The sequence below is a fragment of the Somniosus microcephalus genome, chromosome 12, assembly GCF_052327205.1.
Source record: "Somniosus microcephalus isolate GS21.2 chromosome 12, FLI_Smic_1.0, whole genome shotgun sequence".
Lineage (NCBI taxonomy): Eukaryota > Metazoa > Chordata > Chondrichthyes > Squaliformes > Somniosidae > Somniosus > Somniosus microcephalus.
Genome location: NC_140998.1, coordinates 121,202,021 through 121,224,208, shown reverse-complemented (window position 1 = coordinate 121,224,208; position 22,188 = coordinate 121,202,021). Strand labels below are relative to the sequence as shown.

The 22,188-nt window shown below is 44.4% G+C and overlaps 1 protein-coding gene across 5 annotated transcripts in view; it reads left to right on the top strand.

Annotated features, from left to right (window-relative positions):
• The window catches only part of LOC147109492 (formin-1-like), a 706,352-nt gene that overhangs the window by 411,376 nt on the left and 272,788 nt on the right, over window positions 1-22,188 (top strand). For all 5 annotated transcript variants that reach the window (XM_086003485.1, XM_086003484.1, XM_086003488.1 and 2 more), the window contains 2 exons: window positions 2,001-2,060; window positions 5,179-5,299. In XM_086003485.1, coding sequence (XP_085859611.1) covers window positions 2,001-2,060; window positions 5,179-5,299 — 181 coding nt within the window. The remainder of the gene's footprint in view (window positions 1-2,000; window positions 2,061-5,178; window positions 5,300-22,188) is intronic.

The following is a 22,188-nucleotide window of genomic DNA, read 5'->3' as shown; positions in this document are numbered from 1 at the left end:
GCAAAAGGACATAGACAGGCTAAGTGAGTGGGCAGAGATTTGGCAGATGCAATATAATGTTGGAAAGTGTGAGGTTATGCACTTTGGCAGAAAAAAATCAAAGAGCAAGTTATTATCTAAATGGAGAGAAACTGCAAAGTGCTACAGTACAAAGGGATCTGGGGGTCCTGGTGCATGAAACACAAAAAGTTGGTATACAGGTGCAGCAGGTGATCAGGAAGGCCAATGGAATCTTGTCTTTTATTGCAAGGGGGATGGAGTATAAAAACAGGGAAGTCTTGCTACAGTTATACAGGGTATTGGTGAGGCCACACCTGGAATACTGCGTACAGTTTTGGTTTCCATATTTAAGAAAAGATATACTTACTCTCGAGGCGGTTCAGAGAAGGTTCACTCGGTTGATTCCGGAGATGAGGGGGTTGACGTATGAGGAAAGGTTGAGTAGGTTGGGACTCTACTCATTGGAGTTCAGAAGAATGAGAGGCGATCTTATCGAAACATATAAGATTGTGAGGGGGCTTGATCATGTGGATGCGGTGAGGATGTTTCCACTGATGGGTGAGACTAGAACTAGGGGGCATAATCTAAGAATAAGGGGCTGCCCTTTCAAAACTGAGACGAGGAGAATCTTCTTCACTCAGAGGGTAGTAAATCTATGGAATTTGCTACCCCAGAGAGCTGTGGAAGCTGCAACATTAAATAAATTTGAAACGGAGATAGACAGTTTCCTAGCAGATAAGGGAATTAGGGGTTACGGGGAGAGGGCAGGGAAGTGGACTTGAGTCTAGATTCGGATCAGCCATGATCCTATTGAATGGCGGAGCAGGCCCGAGAGGCCGTATGGCCTACTCCTGCTCCTACTTCTTATGTTCTTATGTTCTTATATTATTGTAAGGATGCTTTATGATATTGATGTGGGGTGGTGCCAACCTGGCACATAATGTGGCATCCGGGGTGTACAGTGTCAAGTGAAGTAAATCTGGCCATGGTGAGACTATCCCTGGCATCCCGGGCAGCAATGTGGTCGGGTGCTGATGCCCTGTGTCCTGTGCAGCATCAGTTGATTGCGGAGAAGACTGGTGTTGTTGTTGCTGCTGATGTGCCTGGTGCTGCTGGTGTTGGGGCTGATCTTGGTGGAATTCTGAGGACCAAGGTGAAATATTTTCAAGGGCAATGATGCTGATGGAATAGATGGCAGGTGAGGTTGCGATGACAGAAGCGATCTGTCAATGGTGAGAGAGTTTGTTCCAATGAAGTGGCACTGGATAGAGAGTTGGCTCCAAACACTTGCAAGTTGCAGAAAGCTCAATATGTCTTCCAAATGCAGTAAGCAACAGTTTCTAAGCTTTGAAAGTGAACAGCTGTAACATGGGATCTTTTATATAACTTTGGCAGCTGTCAGGTCATGAGATAATTCAATCCACTAACAACATGCTGAGCTGACGTGTTCCCCGAGCAGCGGGTAACCCGTGAGACAGCACGTATAATTGAAATGTCGACACAAAATAACACTTAATTGGATGTTAACAACCCATTTAATCATGTCAATTGCCTCCCCGGCCGCTTGGTGTCGGGTCTGCTTAGCACTGACAGACCTGGTTCCCTAACTGCTGTCAATCTTTTCTATTTTGACAGCAGACCCGCCACTGAACCCGCCCTCTGAGCACCGGCTGAATTTGTACAGAGGAATTTCAGACAAATGCATTAAGTTTTCATTTGGTAGTGTCCTACAAAATGATTTCAGTTTCTATAAGAATAGTTTAGATTTTGTTAAATGGAAAAGTAAGAGCGATGACTAAAACCTGAAGGAAATGTTTATACTGGTGTCAGTTTGTAAAAAAAATACAGAGCTATTTCCTCTTGATGACCTGACAAAAATGACATACCTCTGGTGGTCATCCAGTGGGCAATAGAAAATTGCAGGAAAGTACAACTGTTCTGCTTTGTACATATTATTCACAATAATAATTTACAATATTTATCTTTATTTGCTGTTCTAGGATAATCAAATCAGTCTTGTGGATTTTGTTGCATCCTATTATTTGCACCATTTTGACAAGGTAATTAATTCATCTTCATTTGAATTTTTGTCAAGCAGACTTTCTACTTGAAATTAATCTAGCTTAAACCAAGTAGTTATTCAAATCAACTTCCTTTTGAATATAACTGTTACTGTCTACCTTATTTCATCAATATTCTCTGAAAAAAGTACATGAAATATTAAAATCTACAAGAGAGGCACTTTTGTAAATAAATAACAAATGACCTCAAATTTAAATTAAAAAGTTGTTTTAAAATTAAAATTTGTTGCTTTAATAATCATTAGGAAATAGATTTGTTTTGCGTTGCTTTTTATTTAAGCATCGATAACTTAGACTTTTCCTTGTTTGGTGTGATCGCCACCAGAATGCCTACTGGTGATTTTTAGACCGACTCAAATGGAACTGGGTTGTTAGCATCAAATTTGCAGGAGACTCAAATTTAAAAGGATGGGACAATTGAAGGGGAGTGTATCAAAAGGAGGCCAACAAATCTGAAGCTTCAAACAGAATCTCTACTCATTATCATCCTGAAGGGGCAGGGGACTAAGAAGAGAAAACTAATTGAGTCTGCATGCAAGTAATGGGGCAGCCTGGCAGCCAACCCACTGCTATGTGGCTGTTGGTATGAAGGTGGTGCTGCATGAGGTGGCTGTGAGGAGGGTCGTCCTCTGTGCCACTGTATGATACCATCCCCATAGGTCAGCATTGCAGCAGGGCTGCAAGGAGATGCAGCTAAGTTTCAGACCACAGCTGACTGTTACTTTCACTATATTCACCAGCCCTATGCTGCATGGTAGCTGTATCTGCTGACTCAGACTCTGAGTTCATTGCCAAGCAGTTGTGCCAGGGCAAAAAGGAATGTTTTGGCATGGTGACTTGGCAGGTGTGACCAATTGGCCAATGCTGACTGTTGCCACCTTCCATTAAGTGCCACTGAAAGCATGATATATTGTGATGGGAGTGCTTCTGAGGAAGCAGCTAATATTCTAGTTAGTCAAGCATTCACACATCAAACCATCAAGTCTGTTGTTTCTGCTTCCCTTGGGAAGAGGAACTTCCATCAGGACTAATTGTTTAGCAAGGTTTCACCTCTGCTTATGGATCTGGGTGTGCAGGTACTGATTGGTCTCTTTGTGCAGCTTCACCTGCCTGGCTTACAGACATATCCTTAGGAAACCCATTGGTGCCAGTAGTGGTGCTGGAGGGAGATAAAAATTACATCAATTTGCACAGTAATCAGAACATAAGTGCCAACAGGAGAAAGACAACAAAATGAAGAAAAAAATGGTTAAGAAAAGTCTAAAACAAACAACTTTATAATAATATGTTCTTTCCATAAGCTCCAGGATACCTTCTGGCACCTAGTAATGTTGGACACCCTTTACATCAGGTGCCTTGTACACCATAACTGCAGGATAAGATGCGCAGGACCAACACAACCACAAATTAATTTTAAAATGAAGCCCCCCCCCCCCATATTTGATGCATTTCTACCACACCTGGTTTTGCCCACTGGAAAATCCATCAGGGAGCAAACCCAGTGCATTTCCAGCAGGGTGGGACTTCCACTGATTTTCAGATGACACTGGTGAGGAAACATAAGAACATAAGAAATAGGAGCAGGAGTAGGCCATTCGGCCCTTTTAGCCTGCTCTGCCATTCAATAAGATCATGGCTGATCTTCTGCCTCAACTCCATTCACCTGCCCTATTGCCATATCCCTTGATACCCTTACTAGTCAGAAATCTATTGACTTCTGTTTTGAATATACCCAATGACTGAGCCTCCACAGCCCTCTGGGGTGGAGAATTCCAAAGATTCACCACCCTCTGTGTGAAGAAATTTCTCCTCATCTCAGTCCTGAATGGCCTACCCTTTATCCTGATGCTGTGGCCCCTGGTTCTTGATGCCCCAGCCAAGGGAAACATTCTCCAGCATCCACCCTATCGAGCCCTGTAATAATTTTGTATGCTTCAACGAGATCCCCTCTCATTCTTCTGAATTCAAGAGAATACAGGCCTAGTTTACTCAATCTCTTCTCATATGACAGTCCCGCCATCCCAGGAATCAATCTCGTGAACCTTCATTGCACTCCCTCTATAGCAAATATTTCCTTCGTTAGGTAAGGAGACCAAAATTGTACACAGTACTCCAGGTGTGGTCTCACCAAGGCCCTATATAATTGGAGTAAGACTTCATTACTCCTGTACTCAAATCCTCTTGTAATGAAGGCCAGCATACCATTTGCCTTCCTAATGGCTTGCTGCACCTGCACATTCACTTTCAGTGACTCATGTACAAGGACACCCAGGTCCCTTTGAGCATCTGCATTCCCCAATCTTTCAGCATTTAGGAAATACTCTGCCTTTCTGTTTTTTCTACCAAAGTGGATAACTTCACATTTATCCACATTATAATCCATCTGCCATGTTCTCACCCACTCACTGAGCTTGTTGAGACCCCCTTGAAGCCTCTTCACATCCTCTTCGCAACTGACACTGCCACGTAGCTTAGTGTCATCAGCAAATTTGGAAATATTACATTTAGTCCCCTCATCCAAATCATTAATATAGATTGTGAATAGCTGGGGCCCAAGCACCGATCCTTGCGGTACCCCACTAGCCACAGCCTGCCATCCTGAAAAAGACCCATTTATCCCTACTCTTTGTTTTCTGTCTGTTAACCAATTCTCAATCCATGCTAATATATTACCCCCAATTCCATGTGCCCTAATTTTGTTCACCAACCTCTTGTGTGGGACCTTATCGAAGGCCTTCTGAAAATCCAGATACACCACATCTACCGGTTCCCCTTTGTCTACTCCACTAGTTACATCCTCAAAGAACTCCAATAGGTTTGTCAAACAGGACTTCCCTTTCATAAATCTATGTTGACTCTGCCCAATCTTACTGTTAGTTTCTAAGTGTCCAGTTATTGCATCCTTTATAATAGATTCCAGCATTTTCCCAACTACTGATGTGAGGCTAACAGGTCTGTAGTTCCCATTTTCTCTCTCCCTCCTTTCTTAAATAGCGGGGTTACATTTGCTATCCTCCAATTTGCATTAGGCCTATGTACCTGATCTGCACTGGTATTCAAACTAAATATTAACAGTTCTTTTCTCATTACATAACAGGATGCAGGAACAGAGAAGAGTGTATATCCTTTACCAGAACCCCAGGAATTACTGCGAGCCTCACAAGTTAAGTTTGAGGATCTCAGTAAGGATCTTAGGAAGTTGAAAAAAGACCTTGAAGGTATTGCAGCTTTTTAACATGTAAAATATTAGGACTAGTTAAGTTTGGTAGTCAGAAAGTGAACTGGTTAAAAATGATGTTTACATGGGCATAACATTTCCTGTGAATCTGCATCCAGGGACACATGTGATCGGGGCATAAAAGATCAAGGAAAATTTGGAGCAAGTGAGTTAGTTAATTGGAGGATGGCCAATTTCAGTGGGTTGAGAATGGATGTGGCCCAGGTAAATTGGAATCAAAGATTGCCAGGCAAAACTGTAGTGGAACAATGGGCTGCCTTTAAAGAGGAGATGGTTCAGGTATAGTCAAGGTACATTCCCACGAAAGGGAAAGGCAGGGCAACTAAAGTCAGAGCTCCCTGGATGACGAAAGAGATAGATAGTAAGATGAAGCAGAACAAGGGGTCGTATGACAGATGTCAGGTTGAGAATACAAGAACCAGGCTGAATATAGAAAGTTCAGAGGGGAAGTGAAAAAGTATGTAAGAGGGGCAAAGAGAGAGTATGAGAATAGATTGGCAGCTAACATAAAAGGGAATCCAGAAGTCTTCTATAGGCATATAAATAGTAAACAGGTAGTAAGAGGAGGGGTGGGGCCGATTAGGGACCAAAATGGAGACCTACACATGAAGGCAGAGGGTATGGCTGAGGTACTAAATGAATACTTTGCATCTGTCTTTACCAAGGAAGAAGATGCTGCCAAAGTCATTGTGAAAGAGGAGGTAGAGGAGATACTGGATGGGATAAAAATTGATGAAGAGGAGGTACTAGAAAGGCTGGCTGTACTTAAAGTAGATAACTCACCAGGACCGAATGGGATGCATCCTAGGATGCTGAGGGAAATAAAGGTGGAAATTGCGGAGGTACTGGCCATTATCTTCCAATCCTCCTTAGATACGGGGGTGGTGCCAGAGGACTGGAGAATTGCAAATGTTACACCCTTGTTTAAAAAAGTGTGCAAGGATAAACCCAGCAACTACAGGCCAGTCAGTTTAACCTTGGTAGTGGGGAAGCTTTTAGAAACGATAATCTGGGACAAAATTAACAATCACTTGGACAAGTGTGGATTAATTAAGGAAAGCCAGCACGGACTTGTTAAAGGCAAATCATGTTTAACTAACTTGATTGAGTTTTTTGTTGCGGTAACAGAGAGAATTGATGAGGGAAATACGGTTGACGTGGTGTACATGGACTTCCAAAACGAGTTTGATAAAGTGCCACATAATAGGCTTGCCAGCAAAATTGAAGCCCATGGAATAAAAGGGACAGTGGCAGCATGGATATGAAATTGGCTAAATGACAGGAAACAGAGAGTAGTGGTGAACGGTTGTTTTTTGGACTGGAGGAAGGTATACAGTGGCATTCCCCAGGGTCAGTACTAGGACCACAGCTTTTCTTGATATATATTAATGACTTGGACTTGGGTGTACATGGTACAATTTCAAAATCTGCAGATGACACAAAATCTGGAAGTATAGTGAACATTGAGGAGGATAGTGATAGAATTCAAGAGGACATAGACAGGCTGGTGGAATGGGCAGACACATGGTAGATGAAATTGAACACAGAAAAGTGCGAAGTGATACATTTTGGTAGGAAGAATGAGGAGAGGCAATTTAACTAAAGGGTACAATTCTAAAGGGGGTGCATGAACAAAGAGACCTGGGGGTACATGTGCACAAATCATTGAAGGTGGCAGGGCAGGTTGAGAAAGTGGTTAAAAAAGCACGTGGGATCTTGGGCTTTATAAATAGAGGTATAGGGCTCGATTTTGCCAGTGTGGGCGGGCTGGGGTGTGTCAGGTGTTTTTAGAGTCCTGAACCCGACTCCAGTGTGATGTGGGGAAAAAGAGCGATTTTCCCCAAATTGGGCAATTGATTTCCGGCGTGTGGGAACCCCTGGCCCAATTAGTCTTTCCATCCTGAAAGTCGCCTCCGATGACATCATCAGTGCTGCTGGATTTAAGGCCTGCAAGCAGCCTTGCTTCTTCTGGAAACGCTTTGGACATTGTATTAAAGTCTTCATTTACCGACCATGTTCACCAGCAAGCAAAAGTGTGCACCTCGATTTGATGAGCCCTTCCTCCAAGCTCTGGTGGAGGGAGCAAGATCTAATAAGGAGGTGCTCTTCCCTTCCTCAGGGAGAAGAAAGCCACCACAACAAACTAAAGCTGTGTGGCTGCAAGTGGCCAGGAAGGTCAATGCCATCTCTATGTTCCGCAGAACCTGGCTGCAGTGCAGGAAGAGGTTTCATGACCTTCTGCGCACTGGAAAAGTGAGTATGACTTTCCCTTCACCATCAATCTGATCCCCATCGCCTCTCCTCACCAGTACTCTGCTTTGCCAACCTCTTCCTCCACATCCCACTTCACACTTACATCCCTGCACACTTACCCATACCCTCTCTCTAGGATCACATTCACTTAACTATTTGACCATGCAGCCCTCACACACTCTATCACTGTGATGCAATGACAACTTACAGGGAGGGCCCTTTGTCTCCTTCTAAGCATCTATGCTATGGAATCTCTACACTCACTCCTTCATTCTCACTCAAACTCCACTTGTGTCCCTTATTGCAGGAAAAGAGAGCCCACAATAAGAGGGAAAGAGCAAGGACAGGAGGAGGGCCACCCTCAGTAGCCCAGTTCACCACCTCGGAGGAGGCAGCCCTGGAAATTGCCGGGATCGAGGATGATTCCCAAGTGGGGGATGGACAGGAAGGCGCATCACAGCAAGTTGGTGACAGAATAGTTTGGCATCTCTCTCATTGACATTGCATGAGTCACTGATAATGAATCTGATGCTCTAACAGATTGATTTATGATCATCTGCACTATTCAATGTGCATGTAACCTTGACCTCGCATCTCTAACTCTTTCTTCCCCACAGGACCATCGACAGCCCCCGTCCCCACTGTCCAGGAGGAAGAGCCTGAGCTTCCAGACCCCTCAGAGGAAGCTGCAACCTCTGAGGGTGCTGCGTCAGCAGAATTAAGTGCACACATCACCAGCGCAGACACTCTCACCTCGGTGGGACCTTCGGGACGTAGAGTAGAGTTGTCACCTGGTGTATCACAGCTCACAAGTGAACATCAGCAGATGGTGGAGACAGGGACAGCTGTGGAGAGTCCTCGTCGGAGGGCGCAGGATGTTCCCAGCTCGGCTCCGCTGCATGTCGACCCTGTGCTTCCGGGTCCATCGAGATGGACAGTGGTGCTGGAACTCCAGGAACAGGTGCAGGAGTCTCTGGCAGGTTTTGTCTCCAGGGTCGCTGCGAGTGTGGAGCGAATGGAGGAGTCCATCGCTAACATGAGCAGAGCCTTTTTGGAGGCGTTGGCGCATGAACGCATCACCACGGAAAGGATGGCAACCTCCGTGGAAAGGATGGCTACTGTAGAGGAGAGGATAGCTACGGCCATGGAGGAGCTTAGTTGCCAGGGTCATGAAAACATGGTCATTGTTCACAATAGACTGACATCTCCTGAGGAGCGATGGTCAGCTATTGAGCATACAAACCAGACATTCATGCAAGTCCTCGGGAGTAGGACTTCCAGTATAGAAACGGGTCCTCATGGCCCCCCTGAAGTGCAGCAAGGTGCTCTCAAGCCACTTGCAAGCGCTGAGGGGAACCTGACCCATGAGAGGGATGTTGGTGGCAGACAGCAAGGAAGTGGGGGCTCCTCTCCAAGCGCTCACACAACCATGCCACTGCAGAGCCCTCGGTCAGAGGCCCACCAGAGTCCCCACCCAATTGAGATCGGCGTCTCAACCCCTGCACAGCCGCAGGAGCAGCAGACTGTTGCCGAGCTTTCACAGGTTCGCAACCCCAGAGGATGCCCGCCAAAGGTGTCGAGACAGGAGCAGAAGGAAAGTGAGCAAGGGGCCTCCACATCTGCTGAAGCTACAGGGGAAGCACCACGTAGGAGCACGCATAAGAGGAAGATAATGCACAAGTAGTCACGAGGGTAGTCACTTGGGTGTAATGTTATGTTTAATGTTGAAAAGCCATCAGATGCTTATTGCCATTAAAAATTCTGATGGCAAACTGTTGCAATTGTGGCATTTGTCATGTTGCTAATGGGACTTCCACATTGAGGGCTTAGGATTACTTGCAATTGTCAGCATGGTGGTCAGAGTGATAGGAATCCGCAGGTTCCTGGCCATTGTCGAGGGCCTGATGAGAAGGTGCGAGGCAAAAGTGTATGATTGTGCAGGCTAAGCAAATGTGCAGGCTAAGCAAATCTGGCCAAGATGAGTGCGTGTCTTGCATCCCGAGCAGCAATGTGCTCGCGTGCTGCTGCAACTGGTTAATGCACCTCTGTTGTCATTCTCCTCCTCCTCATCTGAGGAGGTTATGTGATGAGCCACTTGTTCCTCAGGCATCTGCAAACCATGATGCTGTGCCATGTTGTGAAGTGCACAGCAAACCACGACCATTCTGGAGACACTGGCTGCTGAGTACTGCAGGGCTCCACCTGATCTATCAAGGCATCTGAAGCGCATCTTCAGCAAGCCGATGGTTTGCTCGATTATGGATCTGGTGGACATGTGGCTGGAGTTGTAGCTCTCCTCTGCTTCGTTGGAAGGGCTCCTCAACGGCGTCATTAGCCTCGTCTTCAGGGGATAGCCCTTGTCTCCAAGTAGCCATCCGCAAAGTTGGTCTGGTGGACTGAAGAGCGGAGGCACACTAGACTGGTGCAGGATGAAGGAGCCATGGCAACTGCCAGGGTACTTGGCACAAACATGCAAAATTTCCTTCTTGTGGTCACACACCAGCTGTACGTTGAGGGAGTGGAATCCCTTACAGTTGACAAAAATACCTGGATTGTGATGGGGTGCCTTTAGGGCCACGTGTGCAGTCAACGACGCCCTGCACCCTTGGAAAGCCTGCCAGATTGTCAAACCCAACCGCACGCACAGTTTGATCCTTGGAGAAATTGATGTGATTGTGTGCAATGGCAAAAAGGGCATCGGTTATCTGCGTGATGCAAGTGTTTGCGGCCGCCTGGGAGACGCCGCTGATGTCTGCTGCTGATCCCTGGAATGAGCCTGAAGCTAAAACATTGAGTGCGGTGGTGACTTTGATGGCCACTGGTAAGGGGTGTTCACCTGCTCCTCTGGGCTCCAGGTCTTGCTGCAGCATTGTGGAGATGTCACCCACTACCTCTCGTGAAAATCTGAGCCTCCTTTGGCACTGCTGCTTAGTCATATTGAGGTAGCTGATCCTCTGTCTGTAGACCCTGTTTTGGGGGTATCTCTGTGCCGACGTGCTTCCATGCGCTGGCACCTTCTGGCCTGTGCAGCTTCAGGTGGGTGAGCAGCAGCTTGGAGCTCCTGCTGTTGCTCCTGCAGTTGGTGCTGCTGTTGATCAGGGTTCTGCTGCTGCTGCAGCTGGTCTTCATCTGAATCTGATGTCCAGGAGGAAAGGAAATAAATAGTTCCCATTCTTCTGGTAAATACCTCAGTTGAGGAAGCACTCAGTCAAAGTGGGGAGAGGGGTCTCCCAGGAGGTCACACTTGAGATGGGTGTCAGGCTCCAAACTTCCAGAACAATGAGTGCCTGCTAAAAGTTCCCCCAGACATGAGACAACAAAGTTCTGCCATCTGCAAATGATGATTGGTGAAAACTCCTTTATAATGGTGGAGCTGCAGCTGTTAGTAAGTAGTCCACTTGTGAAGCCACCAGGATTCACTGGCGTGTTCCAGAGAAGGCGTGCAGAACATGGGAAAAGGGTTAAAATCGGAAAGGCCTCTCAAAATGGGATTATAGAGGCAATTAAGTGGTTGTTAAGGGCCTTAAGGGCCTATCCCACCTCTTGGAGGCGAGATGGAAACGGGGTCAGAAAACTCGCATGTGGGAAAATTGCTCGGAGGCGGGATCGGGCCTGCCCGCCATTTTTTGAGATTTTAACAACTCGCACACCTCCAATCTCGCCTCCTTGGGCCTGGCAAAATCGAGCCCATAGAGTATAAAAGCAAGGAAGTTATGATGAGCCTGTATAAAACACTGGTCTGACCTCAACTGGAGTATTGTGTCCAATTCTGGGCACCTCACTTTAGGAAGGATTTGAAGGCCTTAGAGAGGGTGCAGAACAGATTTACAAGAATGGTTCCAGGGATGAGAGACTTCAGTTACGTGGATAGACTGGAGAAGCTGGGGTTGTTCTCCTTAGAGCAGAGAAGGTTGAGAGGAGATTTGATAGAGGTGTTCAAAATCATTACGGGCCTAGACAAAGTAGGTAGAGAGAAACTGTTGCCATTGGTGGAAGGGTCAAGAACCAGAGGACACAGATTTAAGGTGATTGGCAGAAGAACCAAAGGTGATATGAGGAAAAACTTTTTTATGCAGCGAGTGGTTAGGATCTGGAATGCACTGCCTGAAAGGTGGTGGAGGCAGATTCAATCATGACTTTCAAAAGGGAATTGGATAAGTACCTGAAGGAAAAAAGTTTGCAGGGTAACGGGGAAAGGGCAGGGGGAGTGGGACTAGCTGAAGTGCTCTTGCAGAGAACCGGCACGGGCTGAATAGCTGCCTCCTGTGCTGTAACCAGTCCATGATTCTATGATTCTACGCTTGTACTTGTGCTATGCCTGAATTTCCTCGACGTTTTACGCCATCTACTTATCCCTGCACCCAAATGCATTTCGGCATATAATAATGGCTCTGTCCCTGTGGTAATATGAGAATTTCTGACAATTACGCTGGTCCAAAACGAGTTTAAATGTTTGCCTAGACTTTCAGGCACAAGAGCAACACCATATTTGTTGTGTTTTATTGCAATTTTTGAAGCAATTTAAAAAAAATTATCCTCACTGAGACCTGCGTTGTATTTTTTGTTTCCTTGAATGCATTTTATGGCATCAGTATGAGTGACATTAAAAATGTAAAAGCTTCCATGATTGCATGTTCTTGAACATGCTGTGCCTAATATCCATGAATGATGGTTAGATGGCTTAAATTTTAATTTTCAATCTTAAAGAAGGAATATATGTTGTTGTGAGTTCCATACTTTCCTCAGGCCCTGCTGTTTGCACTGATTTCCGCTTGTTTGTGGCGATTTTTACATTCAGGGGTATGTTATTGAGATTGGCAGGAAATTTAGGCATAAATTGACATTAGCAAATTGGGCACACGAATAGGTGTAAATTTGGGTGTAAGTTCCCGATTATTCCACCACAAGTAATTCCACCCCATGATGATTAAACTCAAACAAATAACATTCTATATAATAAAGGCAGTTAAGTGTATACATATTTCACTCAAGTAATGTTCATATGATAGTATTAATTATAAAGTTGATAAACTACAATATTTAAACATTTTTATGATCGTCATTTTGAAGTAACAGATTGGAGCTAGATGAAAAAGATTAGGCCGAGTGCCTAGCGGAATTAAAAATGTATGTTCATTTGAGGTGAGGTCTTATCAGAATTTTGCTAAATGTTTTTGACATAACTCATTTATAAAGCAGTACATGCAACGAAAGTAAAAAGGTAGTGTCAGTAGAAAAACATTTCTGTAGATCCCCAAACGCAGTGGTAGGAAAGTATCAGTGGTTGTTTGTTCAACCCAGGGACACAGGAGTGCTCTTATCTTCTCTCATCCCTTGGCTCCCACAGAACTCTTGCCCTGCCCTCACTATTGGTAGTTTGTGCAGAAACATGATCTGTGTTTGATCTCCTCTCCCCTGTCAGCAGGTTTCCAACATTAAGTCCAGCTACTGTGTCATTTGGACCTACATGTATGCACCTTCCACAATAAATTATAAATGAGAAAGATAAATGGGTCTTAATTGATAAAATGCTTTAGCTAAATGTGTTTAAAACTTTTGATTTCAATTAGTCTGTTTTGATTTGTAAATATGATAGAATTTTGTGAAACCCACTATCAAAATAGATTGCACAATGCAAATGTTTTAATTGGCAATAGTGAACTTATTTGTATACATGTCATGCTCTGTAAAGAATCTTAAATTGTACCCAGATTTTAAGTTTAGTTTAGTGTACGATTTTCACATTTTACAGTCATTTTAATTTATTGTGGCCATTAAAAGGTTGTGGCTGCTGGCAAAATATCAGTGAAAGTCTAAAGCTAAACCAGATGTGATTAGAGACTGACTCCCAAGAAGCATCAGGCTCAGCTATCCAGACAGACCCACTGGCTTCAGATGTGAATAATTTAAGTAATATTAACTAGTGTTACCCCTATTACAGGGTGCATAAGATTTATTTTATGGTTTGGTGGTGTGAGTGGTTTGTGTGCCAAATTCAGTAAAGACATTTGTCCAACTGCTAAAGGAAAGAATTGTTAGCAGTTTTTTTTAATATGCTGGAGGGTTGTTTCCAGGCTCCAGAGTTGTTATTTTTACTTCCCATTATAACATTCACCCAAAGGTGCCAAAAAAATCCCTCCTTCCTATCTGCACTATTTCTGAACACCATATCTACCCTTTATACCAGCTAACTTGCTTGAGTTTTTTGTCTGTCTCTTCTGCGAGGTGCTCCATGACTGAGACAGGGGTAAGCGGTGGGTAACTGGGATGGTTCCCCTACAGCTTTAGAAGCCTGAGCTGACTCTCATCTCAGAGAATTAGCTATTCCAGAGGAATTCGCTTCCAGCAGCCATTCCTTGGTAGCGGGAGCGGTGACAGGTCCATGTTTCAAATACCCTCACGTGCAAGCATTGGAGGGGTTTTAAGGAAGCAGGCTCATTGCCACTCTCTGGAGAGCCAGCAACATCTGTGACCATTCCTTGCAGTCCACTGGTGCTGGACACAGGCTCAGAGATGCTATTGCTTGGTGCCCTTGAAGATATGATGTTGAAGCTAACCCTCACGGTATCTATTGATGGTGTGGAGATGCCGGAGTTGGACTGGGGTGGACAAATATAAGAAGTCACACAACACCAGGTTATAGTCCAACAGCTTTATTTGAAATCACAAGCTTTCGGAGCGCTGCTCCTTCGTCACCTGACGAAGGAGCAGCGCTCCAAAAGCTTGTGATTTCAAATAAAGCTGTTGGACTATAACCTGGTGTTGTGTGACTTCTTACAGGTATCTATTGAGGCAGACTCTCCTAACTGTCAGTCTATTATCTGCAGAATTTCCTCTTTTGTGCAGACTTTAAGTTTTCAGTGGTGGCGTTCCTGCCCATGTTGCATTTCCCTGGTGCTGATTAAACAAAACCTTTTCCTTTGCAGGGAGAGCACACAATGTTAAAGGAATTTCAGTATCAAGGACACTTGTTTCCCCCTTGTACATAAGCTCATGTATTCCATGATAATGAGAGTCGCAGGTGCATTGTCCCTTTAAATTAACTATTTTACAAGGTAGCAAAACCCATGTTGCAGACGATGTGAGTTCAGAGTGGTTTTGAGTTGTGTTGGTGCCTCAGTGGTTCCAGAAGTTCCCCTTTCCCTTGACACTTGGCCACAGAAAGTGCACAAGAGGTAAGGAGGTGAATGAAACCTCTGTCTTTAGTACAGGGTGCGCACTGGGAACAGTGCCTTGACCTACCTTGGCCATCCTTGTGACCTCTGATATATAGAAATGCATAGAAGTTACAATATGGAAATAGGCCATTCAGCCCATCTAGTCTGTGTCGGCATTCACCTTCCACATGAGTTAATAATTCTAATCACATTTACCCACCCTGTACCCATAGCCTTTCAATGCCTTTTCCTTAATCCACCTAACCAATCTAATCTTGAATATTGACTTCGGGATCGATTTTAGCCCTACACACATGGCGGAAACTGAGGGGGTGACCAGTTTAAAAACTAGCAGGTGATTTACCCACTAAGATCCCAACCATTTCCGACCATTTGCAATGTTAATCTGCAAGGATTTTGCAGGCGGAGAAGGCGCCTACCTAAAGCGGTCATAAATTTATGCAAATCGGAGTCCGACTACGTCAGTAGGACCCTGAGGCAATTGTCACCAGGGCCTAACTGAGCAGCTTTTCCATTGAGCAGAAGTAGACCTGCAGCTGATCTGAAGGCAGAAGACGTCCTTTCAGTAGGTCTAAAGCTTTCCTTTGTGGGGCCAGGAGTGCTCCTCCATCACCACAAGGAAAAGCACGACCTTCCCTATCCCAAACAACCCCTTTCCTCCCATGACATCCTCCTCAAACCACCTACCTGGAAGCCGACTGATCTTCGCTTACCGGCAGCCACTTCACGCCCTCTTCATTCCAAATCAACTCGCCGGGATGGTTTCCCGCCAGAAGCTCACTCCGCGTTAAATCCATCCGGCAGTTTCTGCTTCAAACACTAAACCTGGAAGGGAATTTCACAGCCTCACAACACTCTGTGTAAGGAAGTTTCTCCTGCTCTCTGTTCTAAATCTATTACATTTAATCTTGTTTCTACAGCCCCTCATTCTTGACCCCTCAATTACTGGAAACTGTTTGCTTCTATCTACATTGTCCCATCCTTTCATAATTTTAAATATCTTCTTGCTATGCTGTGTAGCAGTTCTTAGCGTGGTGGAGATTGCACTGACTGCTTCAGCAACCTCCCTGCTAATGGCCTGAACCATCCTTTAATGGAGCTTCTTGTCCTCCATCTCCAGGAGTTGTTCCCTTTCTAGCCCTACTTCAGCAAATAAAACCTCCACGATGTATGGGAGAATTTAAAAACCCATCCTCCTACTAACCCCTGACCAATGCTGCTGTTCCTTCATATGTTGTTCCACATGTGGCTCCTGCTGCCTTTAACTGGTTGCAGCATTCCTCCCGATGGTGCTAGCCCAATGAGGGACGGTATTACAGCCCCTAACCCAGGTGGGGGAGAGGGAAAGACTGCGGTGAAGAGATGGAGCACAGGGCTCTGTCTCTGGCAGAAGGGAATGAAATGAAGCTGTCTCTCTTTTTTTGCAGAGAGCCTCACTGACCTCCCTTATGCATTAGTGTACTGCAAACTGCGAGATGTTGCTTATATCCCCAGTAGCTGCTTGGAAGGAGCCAGACGCATAAAAGTTAAGAACCACGGTCACCTTGACAGCCACAGACAATGCAGTCCTTGCCCTGCTTTGAGGTTGTAGTTATGGCTGCAGTAGTTAGCAGATTTCAGTCACGACCTCTTTCGTGAAGTGAAGACGTCTCGTGCATTGATCATTGCTGAAGTTCAGGTAAGAGAATTGCTCCCTAAAACCCTGGGCGGATAATGGCCTCCTGCTGAGAGCCCTTCTCCCCCTTCTCCTCCTCCTCCTCCTCCTCCTTCTTGCAGCTTGTACTGTTCTGCTTGACCTCTCTTCATTCTCACAGTCATGCTCAATTCTAAGAGGAATGCCTACCAGGCCACCCATGTCCGAAAGCAACTTGTTTCAGCACAAGCCTTTAAACCACCAAAAAAGTACTTAAGTGCCAGCCAGACCGCTCCCTGTAGACTATTGAAACTTTAGACAAGTATAGGAAAGCTCCAAAAATGCGTAGAATTGCACCAGCAGCCAGAAGAAATAAACCAGCAACTAAACTGTAAGTAGTTCATAATCCCTTTAAGTAGCGCTGGTGGGGGGTCCATCATGCCGTCGAACGCGTGTTCAGCTGTGGGTGGCTAAGAGAGGGTGTTGGCTGGAGAGTGACATTCGAAAATGGCAGAGCTGGCATCAAATCAGCATTGTACACTGATTGACATCATAATCTACCTGCTCTGCATGCTGCAAGTAATCGTTAGGTGCACACACGTGTGGAAACTATTGTACCAAATGGCGTCTGGCGCACTTCCTGTCAGAAGTGTGCACGTGCATCTAGGACCTGATTTTCGACCTTTAGGAGGCCGATTAGCGCCTGAAATACGGGCACTACTGAGCCCAATTTCTCGCCCTAGGTAGTTGAAGATGATATGTACCAAAATGAATTCTTTGTTAGCAATCCTGAAAAAATCTCTTTTAAAAAACGTTCACTGCATTTTCAAAGCAGTGCACATGTTGTCTTCTTTGATGGTTTTTGCATTGGGACTTGCCAGAATTTCACTGTTCTCACTTTGATAAAAGCTGAACTGGCGCCTACAAAATTGGATTTATGCAAGGAAATCTGATTTTGTAACGTTAAGGATCTCCCAAATAAAGTTTCACAGAACAAAGAATAATGCACAATAATCAGCACTATATGATGCAAATGATACACTTGGAAATGAATCATCTGTTTATAGTAAACACAGTTTTTCAACTAATTCTGATTAAAGATTTGCTGGTATCTAAATCAGTGCTGTTACTCAGTTCAGTTTTTGTGTGCATTCCTGTTTTTGTTTTTATTTTTATTCAAAGTTTCCTATCATAAAGAAAGCTCTTTGACATCATAGATAATGCCTTATCAAATTGTTCTTTGATGTCTTTTGATGTCTGTCTGAATGTGTATTTAATTACTTAGGAAAATGTTTCAGTTTGTAATTCAAATTAGATCACTGTTTGCTGCAAGCGGTAAGGAATGGGATTTCTGTCAATTCTATGAGTGTAGTGTACCATGCTAACTAATAACACTTTCAGTCAGTCTTTGTTTAATGCCTGCACAAAAGATTCATTCTACGTTTATACAGCAACTTGACGATTATCATTTTGATGCTGATAGGCCATGGCCTTTGGATTGGGCCCAAGATAATGGAAGTATTATGTCTACAGCTGGCGACAGCTTCTTGAGAATTTTCTGATTATTGCAACATTAGAATAAGTAAGAAGAACAATTAAAGTATGTTGTGCAATCAAAGGCTCCAAATGATCTTTGATATTTAGCATTTCACCAAAGATGGCACTGGGAGTGCAGTAAAAAGGGCAAAAGTTCAGCTGGGACTCCGATATACCAAGTCCCAGTCTTCATTGGTAGGTTCTACTGGGACCATTTTTGAAGTGTAACCTCCATCCATCCCAAACATGACCTATGACACTGTAGGGCGTAGAGATGGAATTCCCACACCAGAATTTCCTCTTCTTTGACTTGCTTTCCACTGAGTGCCCTATACGCTGAAATAAACCCAACGTAGCACCACTTGAATTGACAGATGTGTGACCCATTTTTGTGTCTACACCTGGATCCTGGCATGAAACTCCCAGCAAATTGCCAACTCCAGTTGTTAGATTGGCCTTCTTATAAACGGATCCAATGGGCAGGGCAAAACGATTTTGTGGGCCAGTGGTATCAGTAGCAGATGGGCAGCACCACATTTCCCACGCCCCCCTCTTCTGACAGGCACCCAAGGTGCATCCATAGAAATATTTAAATTAGGTGACCTCCCCCCGACCCAGGATACGTCGGCAGGGTCAGGAACGGGCGGGCATTCCCTGGCACTTAATGCAAGTGGAGCAGTTCTGTGCATTTTAAAGACCATTCCTGGAGGAATTTCCATGTATCTTACACCAGAGTTATTTACATATGAAATATTATGCATCATGGGGCTAATAATGCAAGCTCCCTCAAACAATAATGTGATAATGACCAGATAATCTGTGTTTTTTAGTGATGTTGATTGAGGGATAAATATTGGCCAGGACACCAGGGATAACTCCCCTGCTCTTCTTCAAAATAGTGCCATGGGATTTTTTGCGTCCACCTGAGAGAGCAGACGGCTTTGGTTAACGTCTCATCCGAAAGACGGCACCTCAGACAGTGCAGCACTCCCTCAGTACTGCACTGGAGTGTCAGCCTAGATTTTTGTGCTAATGTCTCTGGAGTGGGACATGAACCCACAACCTTCTGACTCAGAGGTGAGAGTGCTACCAACTGAGCTATGGCTGACACAGATGTTGATGGACAAGCTAGGGACTTGTGTTATACAGGTCCTGACCTAGTTTTCAGCTGTTTCATTGGATCCTTACGAAAGTTATGGCAGGAGTACACCGAAATGAGCATGAATTTTGCCCCACAATCTTTTCATCTGTATCACTGGTCCTGCTGAGAAAGATTGAACAAGTGAGATGGGAAATCAGGTACAAAGGTGGAGCAGGCTCGAAGGGCTGAATGGCCTATTCCCGCTCCTATTTCTTATGTTATGTATATTCAAAGACTTCAGCCCATTTCTCAAAGCATGATTTTCTGACAGGGAGACAATTGTGCCGACTAGTGCTGCCACACAAAATATTCAGGAGCCTCGTTAAAGCTCTAAAATTATTCATATTAATTAAAATCAACTAAAGGCATGGTTTACCAAGTTACTCACCAGGGATATGCTGTGTGCTAGAATGTATAATGCTGGGGGATAGCACATCTGGCCAATAAGAGATAATGACCTTAAAGGCATGTTGGAGTATTTGTAGGTGTACTTTTTCTTCTTGGATTAGTGATTTTGTGTTACTTTTACTGCATTATTTTTGTTGCATTTCAGTGCAGACAGCTATTCTGTGAGAAAGGTGCCTCCTTTTTCTTTCCTCTCTACACCTCAATGACTTTTGCAGAGTCGACTGCAATAAATTTGGGCTTGACCAGACCCCAAGCTACTTTCCTTTGAATAGCAGCAGCAACACTTTAAGAGCTGTAGCTGTGCCTACAAGCACCAGCCTTACAGCCCCTGCCTCGATCCAACCCAGGATCTGGCAGGCAGTATCTAAGTAGGCTGAGGTCAGAAGATTGTGAAAGGTTGGCCTTTCTCAAATTCGACAAGCACATCACTCGTTGCATTCCAATCCTGCAATCTCGGTACCGTGCCTGGAAAATCAGCCATAGAAGGGGCTTGTAATGTAATTCTTTTTTCACAATTTCTCCTGTATTACTAGAAATTTGTTGTAAAGTTCATTGTGGTCTTAGCTGTCTAGACTTTGTTTCTATTCCAGTGAGTGTAAAAACCACTAAATTATAGTTTGTGATGTCTATTCCACTTTAATTCTAAAATTGTAACACAATATTTTGGTTCACACTCTTTGATAGGCTGAAAATGTTCATGCTACAGAGCATGGTTATGTGAATAGAATTTTAGATTTATAATGTAGATATTTGCTCTCTGTGAATCCTATTAAATGCTTGTTCAAATAATTGCTGTACCTTTATTGGGCATTGAGCTAAGTATAAAGGGCTGGGTTTGTCTTTTTACAACCCATTTTCGAGCAGTGTGGGGGCGCTGCAACCAGTAAAATGGGGTGGTATGCCACAGTACTGCCCCAAAAAAGTTGCATAAAAATTATCCTTCTTAAAACCTACCTGTGCACTACTGCCCATCCCACATGTACATGGGGTAAGATGGGCCTGACCTATGCAATTTCCTCAACTATCACCACAAACCTGTCCTTTGAGAAGGCTACCATTATAGAAGTGGTGGTGTGAGTTCCACAAGGTGGACACATCACTTAGGAGGCCATTTAGGATTTCCTGATTGAAGATTTCAGAAACTTTGCCTACACAGCGACTTTTGGTAAGTTCTTGTTCTGATACCACTCAGAAGACTTCTGACAGCTTTTGTGAGTACCTAAGAAATTAAATTTCAGGACTGAAGCAATGGATTTACCGATGGGAATCCCTCTAATCCTGTGCAATGAAGAGGAGGAAAATGAGGATATGGAAGAGGCTAGATTGGAGGCTTCTGGAGACAGAGGGGGAGAATAAATATAATGAAGCCCACAAAAAAATAGAGCAAACCGTTGGCATTTTGAATTCTAATTTAAGGTGGCTGGATAAATCTGGTGGAGCCCTGCAGTGCATTCCTGCAAGAGTCTCCAGAATTGTGAAGCTGAAGGGGATGATGATGAACTATAGGGAGAAGATCCTACATCCCCATGTCAGGAAGAGGGTACACAGAAAGGAGAGGAAGTGGAGCAAGAAAGCCATCAAGGAGGCAGCAACATGTAACTAAGTGCTTTCAGTAAGTAAAATTCTGGAACCAAATACAGGAAACTTTCGATTTACCGGCACCTAAATAACTGGAAATCTCAGTTAACCGGCAAAATTCAGGAGTAGGTTCAGGTAAGTTTTACTTTATATTGTACTTGCCTTCCTCCATCTGTTGCTGTGCAAGGGTGTGGCTGCAGCTGTTGCTAAGCTACAGAGACGCTTGGAACTTGTGGCCATTGTTCTGAACCTGTTGCTAAGCAACAGGGTTTGTTGCTTTATACGGAGCTCTCATCTCTCCGTATCTTTAACTATAGCTTTCGGTTATCCGGAATTTTTGATGAACCGGCACCACGTCGGTCCCGGATAAAAAAAAGTTTCCTGTAAATTCTTCATCCCTGCCTGTAGCTCCCACCGCACCCCCCCCCCCCCCCCCGGCCTCCCAGGTACAGTTGGGACACCATTCCCAAAGGCTTCTGTACATTGCTTCCATTATACCAAAGTCATACTCTCACATGCCATATGCCAAGTCCTGAGTTGCAAACATCCATAGAAATGAATTCTGAAGTCTGTGATCAAATCATTTTTATTTTCCACAACAAAATTCAACAAAAACTTGCAGTAATTTCACACACTCTAATTGCAGCTATTTATTACCACCATGTCTACCCTTCATGCCAGCTACATTACTTGTTATAGTAATTAATATATTACATTTACGAGGTGCTTCCCAAATAATTTGAAAGATAGGTGACAGGGAAAATTCCTCTGGAGCCTTTAAGGACTGAAGTGACTCTTGTCTCAGCAAAATTGCTGTCATTGAGGAACCCTATTCTCTTACATTGTCAACAGGAGCCAGATCCAGGTCTAGGTCTGAAGCTCCCTGAGGTGCTGCCATTGGATGGATCTTAAAGAATTAGCTGCATTGTCACTATCATGAGAGGCAGTAACATCTGTTACCACTCCTTGAGTGCACTGGTGCAGGGCACAAGCTCAGATGTGCTATTGGTTGGTGTCAGACCACTTAGTCGCAAACAATTCTTGGAAGCCTGGTGAAAGTGTTGTATTCATGATGACTCTCAAAGCATCTGTTGAAGCAGTGACAGCTGTGCCTCTGGAAGTGACTGGTATCCTTTGAACCA